This window comes from Protopterus annectens, chromosome 4.part0, assembly GCF_019279795.1.
Source record: "Protopterus annectens isolate FY-2018-M chromosome 4.part0, PAN1.0, whole genome shotgun sequence".
Lineage (NCBI taxonomy): Eukaryota > Metazoa > Chordata > Ceratodontiformes > Protopteridae > Protopterus > Protopterus annectens.
In genome coordinates, this window is record NC_056733.1 from 639,968,298 (window position 1) to 639,992,045 (window position 23,748).

General features: G+C 39.3%; 1 protein-coding gene across 3 annotated transcripts in view; it reads right to left on the reverse strand.

Moving 5' to 3' along the window:
- Positions 1-23,748, reverse strand: part of LRRC43 (leucine rich repeat containing 43) — a 1,074,258-nt gene that overhangs the window by 138,896 nt on the left and 911,614 nt on the right. For all 3 annotated transcript variants that reach the window (XM_044068605.1, XM_044068603.1, XM_044068604.1), the window contains exon 11: positions 8,359-8,458. In XM_044068605.1, the coding sequence (XP_043924540.1) occupies positions 8,359-8,458 (100 nt within the window). The remainder of the gene's footprint in view (positions 1-8,358; positions 8,459-23,748) is intronic.

Consider the following 23,748-nt stretch of genomic DNA (forward strand, 5'->3'; position numbering starts at 1 on the left):
GTAAATCAAACAATGCAGCTAACAGATAATAGAGAACACCCATTACTGGAATATCAGTTCAATACAGTATGATACAAATATCTGTATGAATAGGAAATTTTTTTTTTTGTTTGTTTTTTTGTTTGTTTGTTTTTTTACATTGGTGGTACTGATATATACAGTATTTACAGTTTGTAGTGTTAAGGAAGAAATTCATTAGTCAGAGAAAGACTGCTGAGTCTATTTTAGGAGTAGTAGAAGCAATGTAGAATAGTCAATGGGGGCATTCAGTAGAATTTATGTAGGGTGGAAGCAGGAGCATTTCCGTTTAGGTGATAGGTATAGGAATAGTTGGGTCTTGAATGATTCTATGTTGGGTATATTCCTGAAAGAAGGGGGAAGAGAGTTCCATTTCTTACCTGGTGAGAAGGAGAGAAGTAGTTGGCCAGTGGGACGTTTTGTTTTGTAGATGGAGACGAAGTTTTGGTGTTCGGATCTCAGAGATCTATTCGGGATGTATGGAGGAAGGACGTTTGTTATGGCTGGGCATTTTTCAAAGTAGAATATTAATTTGTGAGCTGTGGTTAGTTGGAGATAGTCTAGGTGGTTAGATAGTTCTATCCAGTTTAGAGATTGAAGGTAAAGGCAATGGTGAGTTGAGGTTTTGGAATTAGTGGCAAATTTAGAGACCTTATTATAGCAAGTTTCAAGTTTAGAGAAGATAGAAGAAGACAGATTAGTTAAGAGAGGGGCGGCGTAGAGTAGTGTAGGTAGAAGATAGGTAGTTGCCAGGGTATGTCTAGAGGAGATGATAAGAAAGCGGTTGTTCCGGAAGAGCATACCTAACATTTGGTGGGTTTTCTTTATGTTTTGTTGTATGTGGATGTCAAATTTCAGGTTTTCGTCTATAGTAATGCCAAGAAGTTTTGCGGAGGGGACAACTTCAGTAGCAGTGTTAGTTTGGCTTAGGACTATGAAAGCGTTTTTGTCAAAGGAGAAAGCCCTAGTAGGAGGGAAGAGTAGTATTTTAGATTTGTTAGAGTTGAGGGAGAGATGGTTTTGTTGCATCCAGTTCTCTATATTGGAAAATGCAATTTGGGTTTTGGTTAGTAGTTCAGGTAGGTTAGAGGAGGCACAGACTAAAGTAGAGTCATCAGCGTATTGGATGACTGCTGTATCGGGGATGGCAGTGTGGAGGTTATTAAAAAAGATGTTGAAAAGTAAGGGTCCTAGGATGGATCCCTGGGGAACGCCGGTTGGTGTTGGCAAGAAGGAGGAGGTAGAGTTCTTCCATCTGACGGCTTGGGATCTGTCAGATAGGTAACTGGAGAACCAGGCTAGAGAAGTGGGGGAGAGATTGAGGGTGGCGTGATGAGATGGGAGATGGTGTTGAAAGCTTTAGATAGATCTAGCAGTAGTGTGGATACTAGTAGTCCAGAATCTTGAGCTTGATTGATTGTTTCTAGGAAGGATATTAAGGCAGTTATAGTGCTGTGGCCAGGGCGAAAGCCATGTTGGGTGGGTGTTAGGAGGTGATTCTGGATTAGGAAAGGCATAAGTTGGTGGTGAACACATTTTTCCAATATTTTAGATATAGGGGATAGAAGGGCGATTGGACGGAAATTGGAAATGTTGGTGTTTTTGCCACCTTTGTGAAGAGGTAGGATGTAGGCTGAGTGCCAGAGTTTGGGTACATAAGACTCTTTTAAGGATCTGTTAATGGGGACACTGACAGGGAGAGCTATTCCTTCTGCAGAACATTTAAGGAAGGAGGAGGGTATATTGTCAGGGGCATTGGAGCAGGGCTTTAGTTTAGATAAGAGCCTTTTTATAAAAATGGTTGAAACTGGGTTGATCTGGAAGTTAAGAGGGCAGTTGTTAGTGTTGTTGGGTAAAGTGGAGAGAGAGTTGGGAGAATTGTTTTTAGGGAAAGTTTTTGTGAGCTTAGCTATGGATTTAGTAAAGAAAGTGTTGAAGTGAGAGCTCAGCTCCAAGTCAGTTAAACTAGGGTCAGGGCAGGGGTTATTCTTGGACCCTGGATGCAGAAGGGAATTGACTGATTTCCAGAATTGTTTTGGGTTTTTCGTATTGTTGGTTTGTAGTTTATTATAAAAGTTTTTACATTGGTGGTACTGATATATACCATGTGGGTGGCTTCTTGGACAGGATCAATGACACACTGGATTGGGTAGTGTCTGTAATGGGATGTCTGCTGGGGAGGGTCAGCATTCATGAAGCTGGAGTGCCACTACATTGGCTGGAGATTAATTTCTTTACTTGGTTGCGGAGTTGGGCATACTGACGTAAGGTAGAAGACGTTTTATTTTTCTGGTAAAGCTTCCAGGATTTGTCCCTGAGGTGCATGCTTTGTTTTGTTTCATTGGACAGCCAAGGAGCAGGATTGGCTTTGACATGTTTGTTTCTTAGAGGGGCTAGGGAGTTGAGAGTATTTAGGAAGACAGAGTTAAAATGTTCAACGGCGTTGTCAAGGGGGAGAAAATTTAGAATTTGCCAGTTTATTTGTTTAAGAATATTTGAGAAGATTGTGGGGTTGAAATTGCAAAGGTTACATGTTTGAATGTAGTGGTGTTGATATTGAATGGAGTTGGCTGAGCGGTAATAAAGGCAGGGAGATGGTCACTGAAGGAGTCAGGGACAGTGCCAGAAAGAGTTATTTTGTGTGGGTGAGAGACTAAGATCCAGTCAATGATGGAACCAGGGGGATGTTTTTTGTTAGGACGAGATGTTGAGTGGATTACTTGGGAGAAGTTGTAGAGGTTAATGGACAGGGAGGGAGAAGGTGTGTTAATTTTATTCCAATCTATGTTAACGTCACCAAGAATGTAGGTTTCATATCTTATTTCAGAAGAGGCCCAATGAAGAATGTTTTCGAGGGTAGAGATGTTGTCGCCTGGGGAGATATATAAGGAAATTATGCAGATGTTCTTATGTTTATTTAGTCGAAGGAGGCTTGCTGTAATTTCAGTATTTTTAAAGTGCGGGGTTGGGATTTGAAGGGGGATTAAGGAGAGTAGGTTAGAGTAGATTACAACAGAGCCTACACATTTTTTATTTAATCGGTCACTTCTAAGGATGTGGAAACCGGGAGGTAAGATTTCAGAGTCAGCAATATGAGGTTTTAGCCAAGTTTCAGAGATGGCTAAAATGTCAGGTTGGTTATGGTTAATCCAGGCTTGTAGTTGGTGAACTTTGTTGCTTAGGCTCTGGGCATTCATAGTGAAGAATTTAAGAGTGTTAGCAGAGAGAGCAGAAGGAGTGCAGTGTAGTAAGGGAAGTAGGGGGAATGGGACTAGGGTTATTTGCTGTAGGAGAAGAAGGGGGAAGGAGGAGGGTGTTATTGGGAAAGAGGCAGGGTCCGGGGTTGGGATGGGTATCTCCGGATAAGGCTAAGACATTACAGGAGAGAACTTTTAGTCTTATAGGTTTGCATAGTAGGAAGTAGTTAGGGAGTAGCAGTAGTTTATGGGAGAAGGTTTTAGATGTGAAGAAGAAAAGTTTGGGTTGGAATAGGTGGAGTAGGTTAGGTGGAATGAGAGAGGAGGATATGGAGTGGAAGTGAGTAGACAGAAGTGGGGGAAGGTGACTGCAAGGGATTATTTGAGAAAGAAGTGTGAATGGGGGAGAATTGGAAGAGTAAGAAGTAGCGTGATACAGGGGAATAAGAAGTATGAGAAGGGAGAGAGGGACTCGGATAGTATAGAGGATGTTGGAGGAAATTCTTAGATTGGGGAGGGGTAATGAAGAGGAACTGTAGATAAGTGGATAGGTTGGTAGATGAGGATTGGAAAAGAAGAAGAAGAAGAGGATGGAATTATTAACAGCAGGAGAGGTAGAGGAGGAGTGGGAAAGAAGATGAAGGGGATGAAACCCGAAGGGGATGAGATTATTAACAGGAGGAGAGAAGGGAGCTGAGAATAGAGATGTATATAGGATAGTGGAGAGGAAGGAGTAGTAGAGAAGGAGTGGGAGGGTTAGGAAAGAGAAGGGCTTAGACTGGGATAGTGGAGTGGGAGGAGTAGTAGAGAAGGAGTGGGAGGGGAAGGAAAGAGATGGCTTAGACTAGTTAATTGATAGGTGGGAGGGGTAATAAGGTGAGGATTGTGATTAGTTAATTGTTATGAGTGGGAGGAGTAAGTGCAGAAATAAATGTAGAGGTGTTGGGGGCGGGTAGAATTTGGGGGGAGGGTAGGGGATTGGAGTGAGCCCGCAGGGCGAATGGAGCGAGAAGAGACAAAGAAAGGAGAGTGTGAGGAAAACAATCAGAAAGTGAGAGATCCAGGAGGTAAGTTTGCAGCGATATGTGGGAGTTTGAGAGACTTACAGAGTATAACAGAAGAGGGTGGCTGAAAAGGGAGAGACAGTAGAAGAAGGAAGAGGCTTTATGAGGAAAAGAGAGTGGGTGTTTATAGAGTGAGAGGTGAGTAGGTGGTCCAGGGACAGAAGTGAGTGAGGGAGCAGTGGGGGAGATGTCCAGGAACAGTGTAGGGAAGCAGGTTAAGAGAGGAAGAAGTAGTAGATACAGTAGGATGATAGAGGAGCGCCACCTGGAGGGCAGTCAGTATAATGCGACAAAGTCACCAGAGGGAGATATCAGGTTAAGGGAAGGAAGGGGCTATCATAGTTCAGGATGGGGGGAATAAAAACTAAAAGTGAAGAGTAGGGACTATAAGGAGACAAAGAAAATGGAAGTTTGGCTGCTGGTTGACCTGGCAGGGAAGCGCACGGCAAGCTAGTAGAAGTTAAGTACTGGCTCTATATGTCACAAGAAGGTCAATGCAGTACACATACTTTCACTAAAAGTCCTTGCTGGGAGTAATATTCGTGGAGCAGATGGGAATGCCAGGGTTTGATTTAAAGTTCCTTTTTACTTTGAGGGTTCTTAGCATAAACGTCCGGTAGGGTACATTCAGGCAGATTACAGCAGGATAGGCAGGACCCGGGTTTCACTAAAAGTCCTTGCTGGGAGTAATATTTGTGGAGCAGATGGGAATGCCAGGGTTTGATTTAAAGTTCCTTTTTACTTTGAGGGTTCTTAGCATAAACGTCCGGTAGGGTACATTCAGGCGGATTAGAGCAGTATAGGCAGGACCCAGGTTTCACTAAAAGTCCTTGCTGGGAGTAATATTCGTGGAGCAGATGGGAATGCCAGGGTTTGATTTAAAGTTCCTTTTTACTTTGAGGGTTCTTAGCATAAACGTCTGGTAGGGTACATTCAGGCAGATTAGAGCAGTATAGGCAGGACCCAGGTTTCACTAAAAGTCCTTGCTGGGAGTAATATTCGTGGAGCAGATGGGAATGCCAGGGTTTGATTTAAAGTTCCTTTTTACTTTGAGGGTTCTTAGCATAAACATCTGGTAGGGTACATTCAGGCAGATTAGAGCAGGATAGGCAGGACCCAGGAAGTAGGAGTGGACGCTAAGGCCAGGACAGCACAGCAGCCAGGGGCAAGACTGTAGAGTAATGGTATCCAAAACATCAGGAAAATATGCTATGGCATAAAATTCACATGGGAAACAGATATGCTTCCTTGCATGTTGTAGCATTGCATTTAGAAAACAATGTAATATTCTGGAATTTGAGACTTGTGGCACCCCTAATATATCTTCTGTGGGTCCCTGGAAAGTATCTGTAGCTAGTGTGCATAAAGCAACACATACCAATCCCAGTGGAAACAAAGATATGTGTAACTTTACATATACTAGCTACAGGTATGTGTATCTGTATCTGTAGCTAGTATACGTAAAGCTACAGATACCTTTGTTTCCACTGGGACTGGTTCTCCATGATTTTTCTGGCGCTTCATGTGAGGGTGGCAGAGGTTGTATATTTACTCTAGTATTTCCCTGTCAACCCAGTATTGCTGTAAAATTTTTGCATAATGCAGTCTGTAGTAACTCAAACAGTGTCTAAACACTCTTCTTCTTGGCAGAGGTCTGGCAGCAGCAGTACCTTGAATTAAAGCCTACGTACAAATTAATGATGGCGGCAGCAACCCTTGATATTTTTTTTCTAAGTGCAATTGTGACTGTAATCCAAAGAGTTTGGGATTTCAGGGCAAATGGCTACACTGAGTGTACACGATTGCGTTATAGGTTCTTGATTAGCTCCCCCATGTAGCATGCAATTCAGCTACTTATACCTTCATTAGCATATGCTGCCATTTACTCTTGTTTTAAGGCTCTAGACTAAGTGTAGAGCCATTTAATGAATACCAAATAGCACAATACTGTGTTTGTGGTGCACTGCACCATGTATATGATAGCTGCACTTAGTGTAGCTGTTCATGAATCCAGCCCAGTGTTACAGCTGCTTGGGTACAATGTTCATTTTGAAACACTGGTCGAACAGGGCTCTTACATCTCTAACACCTTCTAAAAATGCTATACAGCAAACTCGGAGTCAGAGAGCTACATACTCAAATTTAAAGCACTTATAAAGAAATGTCCAGACCTTTGGGATCAACTTCTCAAGATATGTTCATAGTTATTTGTACTGCTGGGTTTCTGAAATGCATATTAAAAGACTGCACGAGTTATTTGGAATTACAGGGTTGTATACTGCTTTCAAATATGTATGAACTGATCATAGTATTTATATAAGTATACAGCCTTTTACAGTATAAAATTTTCAGGCTACTTGCCTTGCATGATGACATTTGTTATATAATCAAGTATTCAATAATGTTTATCCTTTTTTGTTTAGTTGATTATGTTTTCACTACAATTACATTCATTAAAAACTCATAAAATTTGAATGATTAAAAATCTTCAGTATGTACACACAACACCACCAAGTGCCATTCTGAATACACACTCTACTACTGTGACAACAAAATCTGTGAACTCAGCTCTAAGAACTGTGGGTCAGCTGTATGATTTGCTCATCTTTCACTGTCTAACAATGTGACATTCTCTGGTAAAAAAATATTCATTTAAACAATGTTTATCTGCAAATGTCTGGTTTTAATTGAAAATGTATGGCTGTCAAGTTCCAGAAGAACATGGTTATCTTTTACAAATGTTACAATGATTATTTATTTAAAAATTCAGTCAAAACAGTGATGCTGAGCTATCATTAATATTAATAAACCACTACAATTACATGGATGATAAAACTTTGTATTGTTACACAGGCAGAGTTTGCTGATTTAATTTCTTTTTGTATTAGAACTGGAAATGTGTTTGGGATAACTCAGGGGTCTGCAACCTTCACTATCAAAAGAGCCATTTTAGCCCCTCTCCCTTGAAATAAAATTCATCGGGAACCACAAAACTTATTTGACCCCTAAAATGAAGATAACAGCATAAAAGTATTATCCTAAATATAAAAGAACTAAGTTTATAAGAGTGATACTTAAAATCTGTCTGTATATTTGTTCCTTTGTTGGGATTGCTTGATTGCACTCAGTGTGTGTCATATCTCTTAACCTCTTTGAACAAGAAATCTAGACAAAGTCATAAATAGTGGGGCACAAAGGCCCAACAATAGGGACCCTTTTTATATACTGCTCTTACAAACTTAGAAAGTTGATAGAATAACATATTCTACATTCACATGAATTTTCTGAAGGGTATGAAGTCTGAAACTCAAATGTCTATTTTTCTGACTTCAGCCCTCAATGATTCACCAGAAAACCACAATTTTATGAGAAACAGACCAAAATATGAGGCAAAAGTCAGGATATTCTGAGAAAACTGCACAGTTGAGACGTAACTGTGTGTGTGTGTGTGTGTGTGTGTGTGTGTGTGTGTGTGTGTGTGTGTGTGTGTGTGTGTGTGTGTGTGTGTGTGTGTGTGTGTAGAAAATGCATGTTAACTGAAACCATGTTACTCTAGCAAGTTTCTAAGTTTATAAAAGCAATATTTAAAGTCCATCAATATTTTTGTTCCTTTGCTCCCCTTAATGTGTGGCTCTGTCCAGATTTCTTGTGGTAAGACTTTGAGAGGTATGGAAACCTTTCAGGAGATGCTGCTGCTGTCAGGGGATCGCTCAATCGCTCTCTGTGTGTGGAATGCATGGTAACAGAAATCAAGTTATTCTAGCAAGTTTCTAAGTTTATAAGAGCAATATTTAAAGTCCATCGCTCTATCTCTGTCTATGTGTGTGTGTGTTTGTGTGTGTATATACGTGCGTGTGTGCATGTGTGTGTGTGTGTGTGTGTGTGTGTGTTGTGCAGTAGAGTGCCCAATATTTTTCAAAGCTACTGCAGAGGGGTGGAATTGCCACATGCAGCTCCAGAGCCGCAGGTTGCAGACCCCTGGGATAACTATAGCATTTCAAATGACTCGATGTTTAAGCTTGGTTTCCATAATACAGAAATAAAGACCACCAGGAGTTGCAAAGTATTGTTTTCTTTACCTTTAGATGAGGATGCTGGTGTACTTTGACTTGATACACTGTCTCTACCAGTCTTTATTGCTTTTTTGTCATCTTTCTTATTGTGTACTTTTATTTGGTCCTAAATGAACAGATAAAAGCAAAATAATACAAATAATAATTAGGCAACTTAAAGCTATAAATAAAAATCCCTCAAAACATTTAGTCATTTATAATAATTCTTAGGACAGACAAGTTCATTTTCAGTGTAGGTCCATAAACAGAGAAACTCCACATTAGAAAACTCTCACTTTCCATACAAGTACAACTACAAAGCTGAGCAGAGTACTCATCATTTGCAGACAAATAACACAAAGACAGAATAAGAAACATAGCAATAGCATATCGGATTATGACTAGATCTGTGATCAATGATTAACTGTTATGTGCTTGAAATATTAATGTTAATTCAACTCAACAGCTTAACAAACTAATTTCCTGACATCCATTATGAGGACATATAACAACTGGCTGTAACTGAATACCCAATAAGTGCAAAGTTTCCCGACCAGCTAACTCACTTGTTTTAACCCTAAACATAACCCAACACATATTGCTACTAAAAACACTTACCCTAACAATATCACTACCATGACACTATATGTCAGTTTTACAGCTGGGGGTTACTGATATAAGGCTTTTTTAATGAGAGAAAAGCAATAACAAGTTACATTGTATTAATAAATACAATGCACAGTTTTGTGATTCACTCTTATGAGTCATTCAGTATATTGTGATTCTTTCTTTTTTGTAATGCCATTTAAGATTCTCTCTTTTGAGTTTTCTATCTTTCATGACATACTCGTTCACATTATTCTAAAATAAATATGATTAAGTATCATTTTCCTGGTTCTACTTGTTGTCTGAAGCTATTCCCAGCTAAAACGCCAATTTCTAGCATTTCTGTGATATAAAAAAAGCTTGTTTTTGTTACATAGTGTACTTATTGTTACCCGCACTTTGAAAAAGTCGTATATGTGTTTAAAGTAACTGTTTAACTGTTGTAGGCTACACATTCAAGTGCAATAGCCTTTTTCTGTGCATTGAAAGTGTTTTACTGACTGTTTTATGCCTTCAAAAAAAGATACTTGTTATTTCTGCCTTTTTAAGCTAGTATAGTCCAGTTTTCAGGTCCTTGCTGAATCCAGGGCTGTGTTACAAAGCTTCTCTGTTTGCCCGTACCTTACTTGGATAGAAGGAAGTTTCTCTGTTCACCAGTGAGAGTGGGGAGCTTTGAGCAGCCTATCTGTCCTTGGAGGAGTGGTTTCTGCCCAGAAATTACTAGCTGATTGGCCATTTTGGGCTAATTCCTATCTCTTTCATTTCCCTGCTTTAAAACCTGCTTTTGCACGGTTTTGCGCACCGGGCAGTGCCGATTAGATAGGGTCAAACTATTCCTGGCTCCACAAAGTCTCCTCTTCAATTTTTCCCTTGAAACTAGTCAAACCTTCAACTTAAGCACTCAAACCATTCACTTTACAACCTAGTACTTGCTCATAACACTAATCATAACATAACACAGCAAGAACTAATAAACCCTAGCACTAGACCCTCCTATACTACAAGGCTGTCTATTCGTCCCTACAGGACAATCAGCAAAACAACCCACCTTACCTATCCAGGCATGTCCAAAGGGCAGGTTCAAGTGTACTGTCCAGTCGGTGAATCTGGGCATCTTGAGGCAATGCTACAATTGCCTCATGTACACTGACAACCCTCTCCTCCTACCATCCAACACAAGTATATACAAGAGATGCAATTATACAGCCAAACTGGAGGCCAAGCTCTCTCAACCTAAGGCTGGAACAGCCAGTCATGAGGAGAAGGGAATTACTTGTACCACACCACCAGTCTCACATAGACCTATCATACCTGCACCAGCAAAAAACACACATAAATACACAAAAACTTACTCAGAGGCTCTAAATAAAAATCTGAAAAAGCAGCAGAGACCTCCAAAGCAGATATCCAAGCAACTTCCACACCCAACACAAACCATGAAACACATACTTCACAAAATCAGTGTGCCACACAATCACAGCCCTTAAGGCTAAATATCACATCCAACACACTAGTAATAGGTGACTCTATAGTCAGGCACACTGACATCCCGCTCACTAGGCTGAATAAGGAGAAGGTTACTGTAAGCTGTCTGTCGGGTGCCAGGATCCGCCACATAACACAAGCACTCAGGTCACTCCAAAACAAGTACAAATATGACTCTGTCATTGTCCATGTTGGTGTGAATGACCTAAGACGTACCTCCCTGGACTACATGAAGAGAGACATGGATGAGCTCTCTGATCACGTAGCCCATGCCGGTATGACCCTGACCCTGAGTAGCATACTGCCCTCACCTAGAATGATGCTCAGTATAAAGAAAAAATGATCAATTTCAACAATTGGCTAAGCTTCTGGTGTTGTTCTAAGGGGATCCAGTGTCTGTCAGCCTGGGATGACATGCTCGACAAGCCACGTTGCTTCGCAAGAGACGGCTTGCACTTGTCACCCTTGGGCTTTCGAATACTGGCCAAGGCTCTTGCTGCCCCCTTAGTGCCTTTTTTAGGCAAGGCTCAAAAGACAAACCCACCTCCTTAAACAGCACAAGAAACCAAAAACTGAGGGTGATGCTACTCAATGACAAAAGTCTAAACCTCAAAATGCATGCACTTGAGGCACTCCTCAGTATGGAGGAAATCGATATCTGTGCAGTAACAGAAACCTGGATTAAGGATCCAGAGAGCACCCCAGCACTACCAGGTTACAACTCATACCATGCTTTTCAGCCACAGAACCTGGACCGAAATACAAAAGGCAGGGTTGCATCCAAATTCATCAAGGATAACCACACCTCCAGGTTAGTGGCACAGCACGATGCCTCAGAGACCATCCATGTGCAACTAACAATGGGCAAAACTGCATTTCAAATTGTAGCTTGTTACAAATCACCCACCATGTCCCAGGGCCCCCATTCAGCATTTCTGAAAACACTGGAAAATACGAAGGTCCTACCTAACACCGTGATATTTGGAGATTTCAATTACCCAAACATAAACTGGGAGAACTACTAACTCCTTTGCCCAATGCTTCCTAGAGTTTATAAATGCAAACGCTCTGGACCAACTGGTCACCACTCCCACAAGAGGTGACAACATATTGGACCTAGTCATCACCAACGTGGGTGACCGATGTTCCACACAGGAGGTAAAACCCTCACTGGTTAGATCAGACCATAAACTAATCACTCTGAACATTCATATCCCGACCCCAACCCCAGACAAGGAAACCACCGTGAAAAATCTTTCAAAAGCAAACTTTCCACTACTTAAGACCGAGGTGGTAACTTTCAAAGCCCCCATGGTAAAGGATAATGCTGTCCAAGCTGCAGAATCCTTTACAAATGCACTCTATGACCACCTACAAGACTGCATGGATCAGGCTATCCCAAGCAAAACCAAGACTCACTCCTCCAAAAAGAGGAAACCTGGCTGATGGACCCCTGCCATAAATAAGCTATACAACAGAAGGAGGAAACTAGTACAGAATACAGCAAAATCCCAAGAAGGGAAGACATCCCTGAACAGTATCAGCAAGAAACTATGATCCCTCATAAAATCACCCAAGGGTAGCTTTGAAAGAAAAATCACCAAAGACTCTAAAGATAACCACAAAGCATTCTTTAGCTATGTCAAGAATCTAAGTGGCAACTCTCAGATCTGCTCTGAGTTAGTGCAGAATGGCACAAAATACAATGAAACGACGGACATTGCCAACATCCTGGCTGACAGGTTCAGTGCAAGCATCACCCCCCACTCACCCCCAAAAGGGCACTTGACCATTCCTGAGGAATATAGAGCCCCAGTAATCACAGACACACAGGTTAAAACAGCCCTCTCCAAAGCCAAAAACACAGCATCAATGGAACCAGATGGTGTCCCAGCCTGCGTCTTACACAAGCTCCAAAATGAACTAACCCCTCACCTTCATACACTGTTCAAACTCAGCCTTTCCACAGGTTATGTTCCATTGGAATGGCGTACAGCAACAGTTATCCCACTCCAGAAAGGTGGAGCCACAATGGACCAAGGGAACTATCACCCTATAAGCCTGACTAGCTTGGTCTACAAAGCTATGGAGTGCATCATCATGGAACTCATTAACAAAGAGATTGGGAACCTCCAAACATTGGACCCTACCCAATTCGGCTTTGTTAAGGGCAGATCTTGCCTCCTAAACCTGGTAGACTTCTTTGAAACAGTTACCAAGGATATAGATGAGGGAAAGGTGGTCCACACAGCCTACCTAGACCTTACCAAGGCCTCTGACACCATTCCCCACTCTGTTATTATAGACAAGCTCACCAGCCTGAACATTAACCCCTACGTCATGAGATGGGTTGCCAACTGGCTCACAGATAGAACCCACTTGGTAAGAGTTGCAGGTGCTAGGTCCGACTCTAAACCAGTTACAAGCAGCATCCCCCAGGGCTCAGTCTTGGGACCCCTCCTGTTAGGTATATAGTTCTCTGAGGTACAGACAAACACAGGAGGGCTGTGTCTTACCAGGTTCATAGATGACTGCAAACTAGGGGCCATAATCGACTCTCCAGCTGACACAGACATCCTCCAGAAGGGACTCACTGAGACAGATACCTGGTGTCAGAATCATGGCTTCAAGCTAAAATGCCAAAAAGTGCATAATCATCCCCTTTGGGAAAAACAAAGTAACCACAAACTACCACATAGGTGGTAGTCCTCTAAATACAGAAGATGTAATTAGGGATCTGGGGACCCAAGTGGATAGTAATCTCTCCTTTGATAACCACATTGCCAAAGTGGTTAGAAAATCATTCTATGTGGCCCACCTAATCACAAAAGGGTTCACATCTAGACCAAAGAGGTTATTGTGCTCCGCTACTCATCTCTCATCAGGCCCATCATAGAGTACAATGCCCCATTTGGGATGTACCTTACTAGACACCTGCAACAGCTGGAAAGACCACAGAAGTACCCCACCAAGAGGATTACCGGCCTCAAACAGATGCCCTATGCAGCTCAACTAAAGAAACTCCAGCTGTACTCGGGTTGCATATCGCCTACTCAGGGGTGATCTCTGCCTGACATACAAGGCCATGTCAAACCCAGAACTGGTGGACATGCTCCACCTAAAGAAAACCAAATCCTTTAGAGACACATGCTCTAGAGATCTAAACCTCTAACAACAATAAATAGGACATGCTGGAGGGATAAGCTCCTGTCCCAGAGACTTCCCTTGCTTTGGAACAAGATTCCAATCTACATTAGGCAGAGCACCTCACTGACCCTCTTCAAGAGAAATCTTGACGAGTGGATGGGAAACCGAAAATTTACCCTGGGGATCAATTCAGTGGCTCTGCTGACAGAAGCACAGGAGACTAATCTAAAAGCGTGGCAAAAGCCAACACATTCTGGCTAGGCTTATAAATGCCCTCAGGCAGATAGCCTAGTACCTACCTATGAACCTATAATATATGTTTACATTGACCAGCTATTGGTTTTCCCATTTTTTTTTTTTTGCAAAGAGAAAAAGAGATAGCAACTGATCATCTGCTATTTATAATTAGTCCCACCCACAGGTCAGCATATCTCTCATACTTTATACTTAACAGTTCTGAAACCTGTTCTTACTGTTCGTCAGTATTTAACAACTGGCTTGATAATAATAGTTTTCATTAACAGAAAATCTAAACATATAAACATATATTATCCTTAAATGCATCTTATATGATTATATGGGTAGTGGGAGAAGAACTACTGATTACCCCCAAGTCATTGATACAAAGTTTGTTCTTCCAAAAATAATTTAGAAAAATGTTTAGATACTTTATTAACACTTGTAGATTTCAATGGACATAAAGAATTCTACTGATTTGAATAAGGGTTATATTAAACAATGCATGTTCAAATTATATTTAGCTAAAACTGGTATAAGCAAAAATATAATTTCTTGTAATTAAATGATACCTGTATGAAAGGAGACAAAATATCTTCTCTTTAAGATTTGTAATGCACCAGTAATCTACTAATAATTCCTTATTCATAAATTCTTCAACATAAGTCTATGTTTGCAAATATATGGCACATTACTGTAATTATGTAATATGCATAACATTGAAGAAGGGGGTGGCATCCTAAGCACCTCCAGCAATTACTGATTTATGTCATAGGATATACAGACCATGCAATAAATCAGACAGATATTCAGCATATTTTTTGAAGGATGCATACATAGATTGATCCAATTAAGATGAGAAAATTTGACCAGTTATTCTTCTATATAGTTATTTAACTTAACATCAGCCGTTTAAATTATTAAATTCTATGTGTTTAATCCACTAATAAAAGCTTCTGAATATACAATATTTGGTCACCTTTTTATATGCTGTTTTCAGTTCCATACAGACTGTCCCAGGAGTTTGGTACCCCATACTATTATTAAATGTGTCACATTAGCCATATTTCAAAATCTTGCAGCTTCTCTGTACAGGCATTTTTGATAGAACAATATTCTATTCCAGCAGCTGTGCCTGTTGCAATTCCAAGGAGACCATTTTAATCTCCAGATTGTATAATTCAGTATCATGACTGTATACTCTAATGTCCAGCCTGAAAACATTATTGTTTATCCAGTTTAAGTTTTGAGCTGACATTTCAAGCTGCTCAAAGTGCTGTCAACTATTATTTGAACCTCATGTAAAAGTATCTATAAAATATCTCCTTGAGAAGTGTTGCAAGGAAAGTGGCAAAAAAAGTTATCAGCATGGGTTTATTCATTGTTAATATCATTACCAGTGACACCAAAAGTCCTGAAATTCTTACAGGCTCTATTTGAAGTTTCTGAGATACAAATAGTACAGTAATCCCTTCTATACTGCATGTTGAAGTGACATGTATATGTTGCTTTGAGCTTACACACTGCTCTGCTGCTTCAACAGCATTGCTTGTTATAACTGTGAGTATTTCAGGTTTGTTTAATGTAGTAGGATCATATTATGGGGAAGCAGGTTTCTGAGCCAGAGCACCCTCATGAGTATGTTGATACAGATTTCATTCTGAAGATCTTGCAATGTTTTTTTTTTTTGGGGGGGGTCACAGATTTAAGAAATAGTCCTTTCTTTGCATGGAGATAATGATTCATGTCAGCCTTTGAGAGACAATTGCTACTTTTTTTACTTTTCAGCTATGACAGCTCAACCACAGCTGGTTTGGCCATAAATCAAGGTTAACCAAAATCACAATCACTACATATGCTTTTTTACTTATACCAATTTTTAAGTGGCATGACTAAAATAACAATTAGAAATTCAGTCTTTAATATTTAAGAATGTAGAAGACTATTATACAATATACAGTTCATTTAGATGACAGACAGACAAAAGTAACCAAGTGTGACTATTAATGCAAAGAAGTACATTAATTCTGTTTCTGGTGATTTTCTTAAACACATGGGTATTCATAGGCAGTCACCTGATTTACTGATTTTTTTTTATGATGAAAGAATGTCTTCAAAAAGCTGTAGACCAAATAATGAAAACACATGTTAATGACTGGAAATATTTTGTATGTGTATTTTGCTCCACATAGAAGTACTACAAGAAGATGCACAACAGGAGCTTGGCACAGATGTGTTCAATGAAACTGCTGTAGTAAGTATGGCAACCTTACCAACATCTAATTACTGGGCCACACAAAAACTTCTTCACCTATTGCTATACTTTCTCTAAATAACAAAGATCATGACATGATCTTTAACCTACGAGTAAAATCAAAACCATTCATAAATAAATCATTCTTCATAGACTTTAACAATATAAACTATGATACAACGAATGACATACTTATGAAAATAAATCAGGATAACACAATAAATAACTCAAATAAGTCTGCTCAAGGTGCTCTCAATGAGATCAACAATACTATTATCTTTTGCATTAATAAACCAGATTATAAGACAATTAAAATACAGTTAAATTCAACAACAAAAATAAAAAAGAAACTTTGGTGAAGTTACAAACTTAATAAAATTCACAACAGAAAAAATAAATATTACTTACCCTTCAGAAATTACTCCAGTCATAAAACAAGTCTAGGTTATATAAACCACAGAAATTACATGATTTTCTTATCAAACTGCCAGATCTATCTATGTAACTCAGCTTGGTATCAAAAGCAAAATGTGATAAAAAGGTATTATTTAATAAAATAAAAAAATTAAAATAAGCTGTGAATGCAACATGTTATCAGTAAACAAAAAAAGTGAACACCTAGTCATAGGATACAACTTATCTGTTCGCCAAAACATTTTGTGCAAATTTTACAATATATACCTTGAGTTACAGTACCCTCTGAAATTGGGATATACTTGTTAGTATTGCTGAAGAGACCAGAATTAGGAGGCATGGTAGTTGTAGTAACATGCAGGATATGGTAGTAGAATATGGGTTATGTGTAACAGGACATAGGTCCAAGATTATAGGTAGGCCAGCATGATAAGTTTAGTCTCAGAAAACATAAAGGCTAGATGAAAGAAGAAAATGTTATAGAAATGTAGACAAGAGTGTGTTAATAAGAAGGGAAAATGAATAATGAGTAATGAGAAACATGAACTTGGGATGAGGTGGCTAACCCACAGAGCACAAGTCATGGTGGGAAGTAGTTGTCTGTCATGTCATATGTTACCCGTGGTATCCCAAAGGGCTCTATTTGAATATGGGCTCTTTTTTTTTGGACTACTCTTCTGAGGTATAAAGTCTAAAACATGATTTAGACGAGTATGCTGATGACTACAAAGAAGGCTGCATAATTGCTCAAAAATAAATTCTAAAGTTCTACAAATAATATAATACCTGAGAAAGTAGAAATGATCTCACCTTTAATGTCAGTTAATTTAGCATAAAAAGATTTAGCAAAAAGGGCTTAAATTACAATTTCAAAATAACTCTTCAAATCATATACTATGGTTATCAAGAAAGCTTTAAGGACAATTATAGACAAGAATTTCAGCTTTAACCAGTGTGTAGTTACCAATGTCCAGAAAGCTTATTCTTTATCATACCCCCCCCCCCACTACCCATCACTGTTGGCATACCCCAAAGCTCTATACTTTGACCCCTCCTGTTTACAATTTTTACCAACAATTTCAGCTCTGCAACCCATCTAGCCTTCATAGTCCAGTACGCTGATGACTCTACACTAATCTGTTCAGCCCCCTCATCTCAAGATCTACATATAACAATGCACAAATCTTTCCAGGACATTGAAAACTACCTTGTTAACCAACAACTCATACTAAACCCTAACAAAACCAAGTTAGTTGTTTTCATTTATACTAAACCCAAAACATGTCTGAATCCACTTTCAATCCTCTCCACAAACAGAACCAAAATAGAACCCACTAACCAAACCAAACTTCTAGGTGTCACAATTAATGAAAACCTAAGGTTCGATACACACATTTCCCTCACCATTAAAAAAGTCCACTCTAAACTAGGCACCCTATATAACATTAAACCTTACCTTACAGATATTGCCAGACTATCCACTGCCCATGCACAACTACTCTCCACCCTCCTATATGGCTCCCAAGTATTTATAAACATTTGTAAATCTGACCTAAATAATCTTGACTCATGCTACAACAAAATTGCCAAATTCGCTACTGGCCACCACTGCAGAGCCCACCACTGCTCAGTACTCACACAACTAAAATGGTTAGAACTCCCAAACCTTCTAACACTAAACCAGCTGTTCATAGACCACAAAATAATTCACAAAATAATTCACAAACCAAACAACTGTCCAGCACTCGCCAATCTAATCACAGTTTATGAGGTGCTTCAACAAAGTATTAGTTTAAAGGTGTGCACACACAACAAAGTATTAGTTTAAGGGTGTGCACACTTATGCAACCAGCGTATTATACATTTTTTATTTTTTATATCTTTTCCCCCTAACAGATTTGTTTGTTTTTCAATTGAATTGCACAGGGTATAGGTCACATTAAAGGTGGGAAAAGTTTTAAAATGATTTATTGTGGTCTCACTTTTTTATATCACAAAAACCTGGCATTTTAACAGGGGTGTGTAAACATTTTATATCCACTGTACATATATAAGTGAGTGCATGTGTGTGTGTATGTAAGCTATGGCATTAAAGCTTCATTTCTCCAACGCATCTTTGAAACTTCTCCTCTGAAGCTTGACAATGCAACCTATGGCATGATGTAACTAAAATATCCACTTACTAAGGATATCGCTCAACTGTACAGATTTTCACAGAATGTACAGATTTTTGCCTCATATCTTTGATCTGTTCCTCATAAAAACTTTTTTTTTTGACAAATCAGTGGGATGCTCTAAGGATTAACGTCAGTAAATAATGACATGCATGTGAGTTTCAGACTTCATATATCCTTCAGGAAAATACATGCTAACACAAATCATGCTACTCTAGCAACTTTCTACATTTGCCAAACCAAATTGCAGTGAATAAACCAATAAAATGAAATGAAGCAGGACCAAAAGGTACTCCACAGACAACTTTAATTTAACACTTTCATCGGCAGTACGCCAATGACTTCATCAGAATAAACAATTAAATAAAACAACCACAAGGTTTAAATAATCATTCCCCCATCACATGTTCAACAATAGCATCACTCATAGGCTGTGATAAAACATCCTAGTAAAACCATTCATTTTAATATAAAGAATTCAGTGATAAATACATAACTTTTTTTAAAACTGTTATTAAAAGACAACTGTGTCTGTCATAAACCCATTAATGTATCTCTGCATATAATAAATATTTAATAAATTGTGTGTTCATAGGTCGGTACTAGGCTATTGGCCCTAGGGCCAATATAAGCCTAGCCAAAAGTTACCCTGGCTTTCACCACCCAAGAAAATTATTTTCCAGTGCCACTGTCGAGCAGAGCCACAGAAGAGATCTCCGGGATAAATTTCCTATCTCCCATCCAATCATCAAGATTTTTCTTGAAGAGTGCTAATGAGGAGCTTTGTTTTATATAGATAGGTAGTTTGTTCCAGAGTATGGGAAGTCTCTGGGACAAGAATCTATCCCTCCAGCATGTTCTGTTTATTGTGGTGACAAGGTTTAGGTTCCTAGAGCATGTAGCTCGTAGGGATTGGGATTTCTTTAAGTGGAGCATGTTCAAAAGCTCTGGGTTTGACATAGCTTTGTGTGTTAGGCAGAGATTGCCTCTGAGTGGGTGATATGCAACGGAGTAAAGATGCAGTTTTTTTAGATGGTCTACGTAGGGCATCTATTTGAGGCTGGTAATCCTCTTTGTGAGGTATTTCTGCGGCCTTTCCAGTTGTTGTAGATGTCTTGTGAGGTACATACCAAAAGGGGCATTGTACACTATAATGGGTCTAATGAGTGATGAGTAGAGGGGAACAATGACCTCTTTTTTCCTGGATGAGAACCCTTTTGTGATGAGGTGTGCCACAAAGAAGGATTTCCTGACTACTGTAGCGATGTGATTATCAAAGCAGAGACTACTGTCCATCTGTGTCCCAAGGTCTGTTATCACACTTTCGGTGTTAAGTAGACTACCGCCTATGTGGTAGTTCATGGGTACAGAGTTTTTACAAAAAGAGATGACAATGCACTTTTTGGCATTGATCTTGAGGCCATGGCTTTGACACCAGGCATCTGTCTCAGTGAGGCCCTTTTGTAGTATGTCCACATCTTTTGAGTTTTCATTATGGCTCCTAGTTTGCAGTCATCTGCGAACTTCGTTAGCCAAAGACCTTCTGTGTTAGCCTGTACTTCAGAGAAGTAGATACCAAACAGGAGAGGACCCAGGACTGAACCCTGTAGTAATCCACTTGGCACTGGTCTGAAGTTGGATTTGGAGTCTGCTACTTTCACAGTGTTGGTTCTGCCAGTGAGCCAATTCGCAACCCATCTTGTGACATAGGGATTTATACCTAGTTTAGTGAGTTTATCTATATTTCCAGAGTGGGGGATGGTGCCAAAAGCCTTGGCGAGATCTAGATAGGCTGTGTGAACCACCTTACCCTCATCTACGGCTTTGGTGACTGTTTTAAAGAAGTCTATCAGGTTAAGGAGACATGATCTGCCTTTTATAAACCGTAACTGGGTGGGGTCCTGAGTTTGGAGATTACCAGTGTCATTGTTTATAAGTTCCATGATGATACATTCCATAGCCTTGCAGACCAGGCTCATCAGGCTAATGGGGCAGTAGTTTCTGGGGTCCATGGTGGCTCCCCCTTTGTGGAGTGGGATAACCGTCGCTGTGCGCCATTCAGTGGGCACATAGCCTGAGATGAGGCTATGATTGAACATGGTACTTAGGTGGGGTGCCAGTTTGTTCTGTAGTTCATGTAGAACACAGCCTGGGATGTTGTCAGGTCCCATGGATGCTGTGTTCTTGACTTTGGAGAGTGTGTTTTTTGCCTGTTACATATGAAACTCAGACTTCAGTTTTAAAAAACTGGATATAGGGACCATCTCATTGAGACCTGGTGCTACTGTGGCATTGCATCTGCACTGCCAGATCAGCTCTCTGTACTCAAGAAATGTCTCTTTAGGCCCCCCCCCCATCATCCTTGTTCACTATTTGTTCAAGACCTGCAAATTAAAAAAAATGATGATTACAGAACTCACTAATGTGCCTTGCTAAAGCATTGTTTTTATTACCTCTACGAATATCGTGAAGATGTTGATATATATATATATATCCTTTTATTAAGCCCATTTTTTGTTTTTCCTATATAGAATTGTCCACATGTCTGGCATACAGCTACATATACCAGACATTTACTAAGACAATTCAATTTCTGCCTTAGCTTAACCTCCCCATATCCTTTAATATACACTCTATCACTTTCAATGATATGTGCACATTGTGGACAATGACCACATTTTCTCATCCAGCCTGTACTATCACTTGGCTTACACCTTTCCAAGAAATTTATAATGTTAGAATTCCTTTTATATATGACTACTGGCTTATCACCTACTTTTGTCCAATGTTCTGCATCATTTGTTAAGATGCACCAATTATTATTAATTACTTATTTTATGTCATAAAACAAAGTATTAAGTGTTAGTATCATGGCCCCACCAAAGGAATTTTCTTTATTGATATTTATTGTATTAATTGTTATTAACCCATCCACCTTTTCTCTAGTGTTACCACAGTCATTGGCCCCTAACAAAGAAACAAAGTGTCCTTCCAACCTCTTATTCACCACTTCATTCAATATGAGGTCGACAAATTGGTCAGGGTATCCTCTCCTTAATAACATATTCCTGAGTTTTTTTACTTCTACATTGAAAGCATCATATTCACTTACCATACTGGCCATTCTCACTCCCTGCCCCTTCACCAAGGACCTTTTTTGGTGTAAGGGGCGACAGCTGTCATAATGCAGTAATGTGTTTGAATAAGTGGGTTTTCTATATAGTGTAGAATTAAACCCCTTATTATCCTTGTCCATCCTTATAGGGTGAAGGGGGGGGGGTTCAGCCCATTTAACATCAACATTGACCTCACTTAAGTTGTAAATCTTGAAATCACCATGCAAATTACTGATAATATTACATGAGTTGTAAAAACTTTCATTCACCATCTGTTCGTTACTCCCCTCCCCCTCCCTCAGTAAGGTCGACCCCTTCTCTGATAAGATTTCAAACTGAGTACATTTAACCCCCTTCTTCACCCTATACTACATGTATTTGAGAATTTGCATAGTAGCCAGATAAAAAAAGTTTTAAAAGAAAAAAGGAAAGGTTTTATACCCAACTTATCTGATGAAGAAAAAAAACTACTAGAATACATCACGAATAATAAAAGTATTAGGGTGATGAAACCAGACAAGGGTGGGGGCATTGTAATTACGGAACAACAAGCATATGTAGCAAAAATGTTATTACTCTTGTTCAGTGATTGTTATGAGGAAACATCTATCAATGAATTAAATATTGCCTATGGGAATGTTGACCTCACATTAAATGATTTATTGATAGATGAACAAATTACTATTAGTGAGTTCAATTTCCTTCATCAAGCAGCACCTCGTATTCAACAATTTTCAGAATTCCAAAAAGTCACAAAAGTATTGTGGACCCCCCCCCCCCCCCCGAGACCCATAATGGATGCTAAGGCCTCCAAAACATTTAACTTGGCTAAATTTGTGGATTTTCACTTGAAACATGTCCTGGATAAACACCACCATGTGTTAAAAGATTCATGGGATTGTTTGAGAAAGATTGATAGAGATTTGTACACTGATACATTGATTTGGGTAACTATAGATATTAAAGACCTTTTTACAGTAATTCATCACGATATAGGGACTATGTGGTTTTATGACTTTTTATGTTCTAATACTGGATTTAGTCATTCAAGAATACTAATGTTTAGATCACTGATGGAGCTCATTTTGAAGAACAACTTTATAGTGTTTGAAAATCAGTTCTTTAAGCAAAAAGTTGGTGCTGCAATGGGGGCATCATGTGCCCCTTTTTGCTAATATTGTGTTAACCCAATGGGAAATATCTAAGGTGTTTAATTATGACTTGTTTCTACATTGTAAATTTTACGGGTGTTTTTTGGATGACATTTTGATCCTTTGGGATGGAACACAAGAATTGTTGGATATATTTTTTGAATTTTTGAATTTTAGTACTGAGTTTCTATCATTTACCATGGAGACTGCCCTATATACCATTCACTTTCTTGACATCACTGTAAGGATGGACAAGGATAATAAGGGGTTTAATTCTACACTATAGAAAACCCACTTATTCAAACACATTACTGCATTATGACAGCTGTCGCCCCTTACACCAAAAAAGGAACCTTGGTGAAGGGGCAAGGAGTGAGTGGTCAAGATGGTAAGTGAATATGATGCTTTCAATGAAGAAGTAAAAAAACTCAGGAATATGTTATTAAGGAGAGGATACCATGACCAATTTGTCGACCCCGTATTGAATGAAGTGGTGAATAAGAGGTTGGAAGGACACTTTGTTTCGTTGTTAGGGGCCAATGACTGTGGTAACACTAGAGAAAAGGTGGATGGGTTAACAACAATTACTACAATAAATATCAATAAAGAAAATTCCTTTGGTGGGGCCATGATACTAATATTTAACCCTTTTTTTTATGACATAAAAGAAGTAATTGATAATAATTGGGGCATCTTAACAAATGATGCAGAACATTGGACAAAAGTAGATGATAAGCCAGTAGTCATATATAAAAGGAATTCTTAACATTAAAAATTTCTTGGAAGGGTGTAAGCCAAGTGATAGCACAGGCTGGATGAGGAAATGTGGTCAT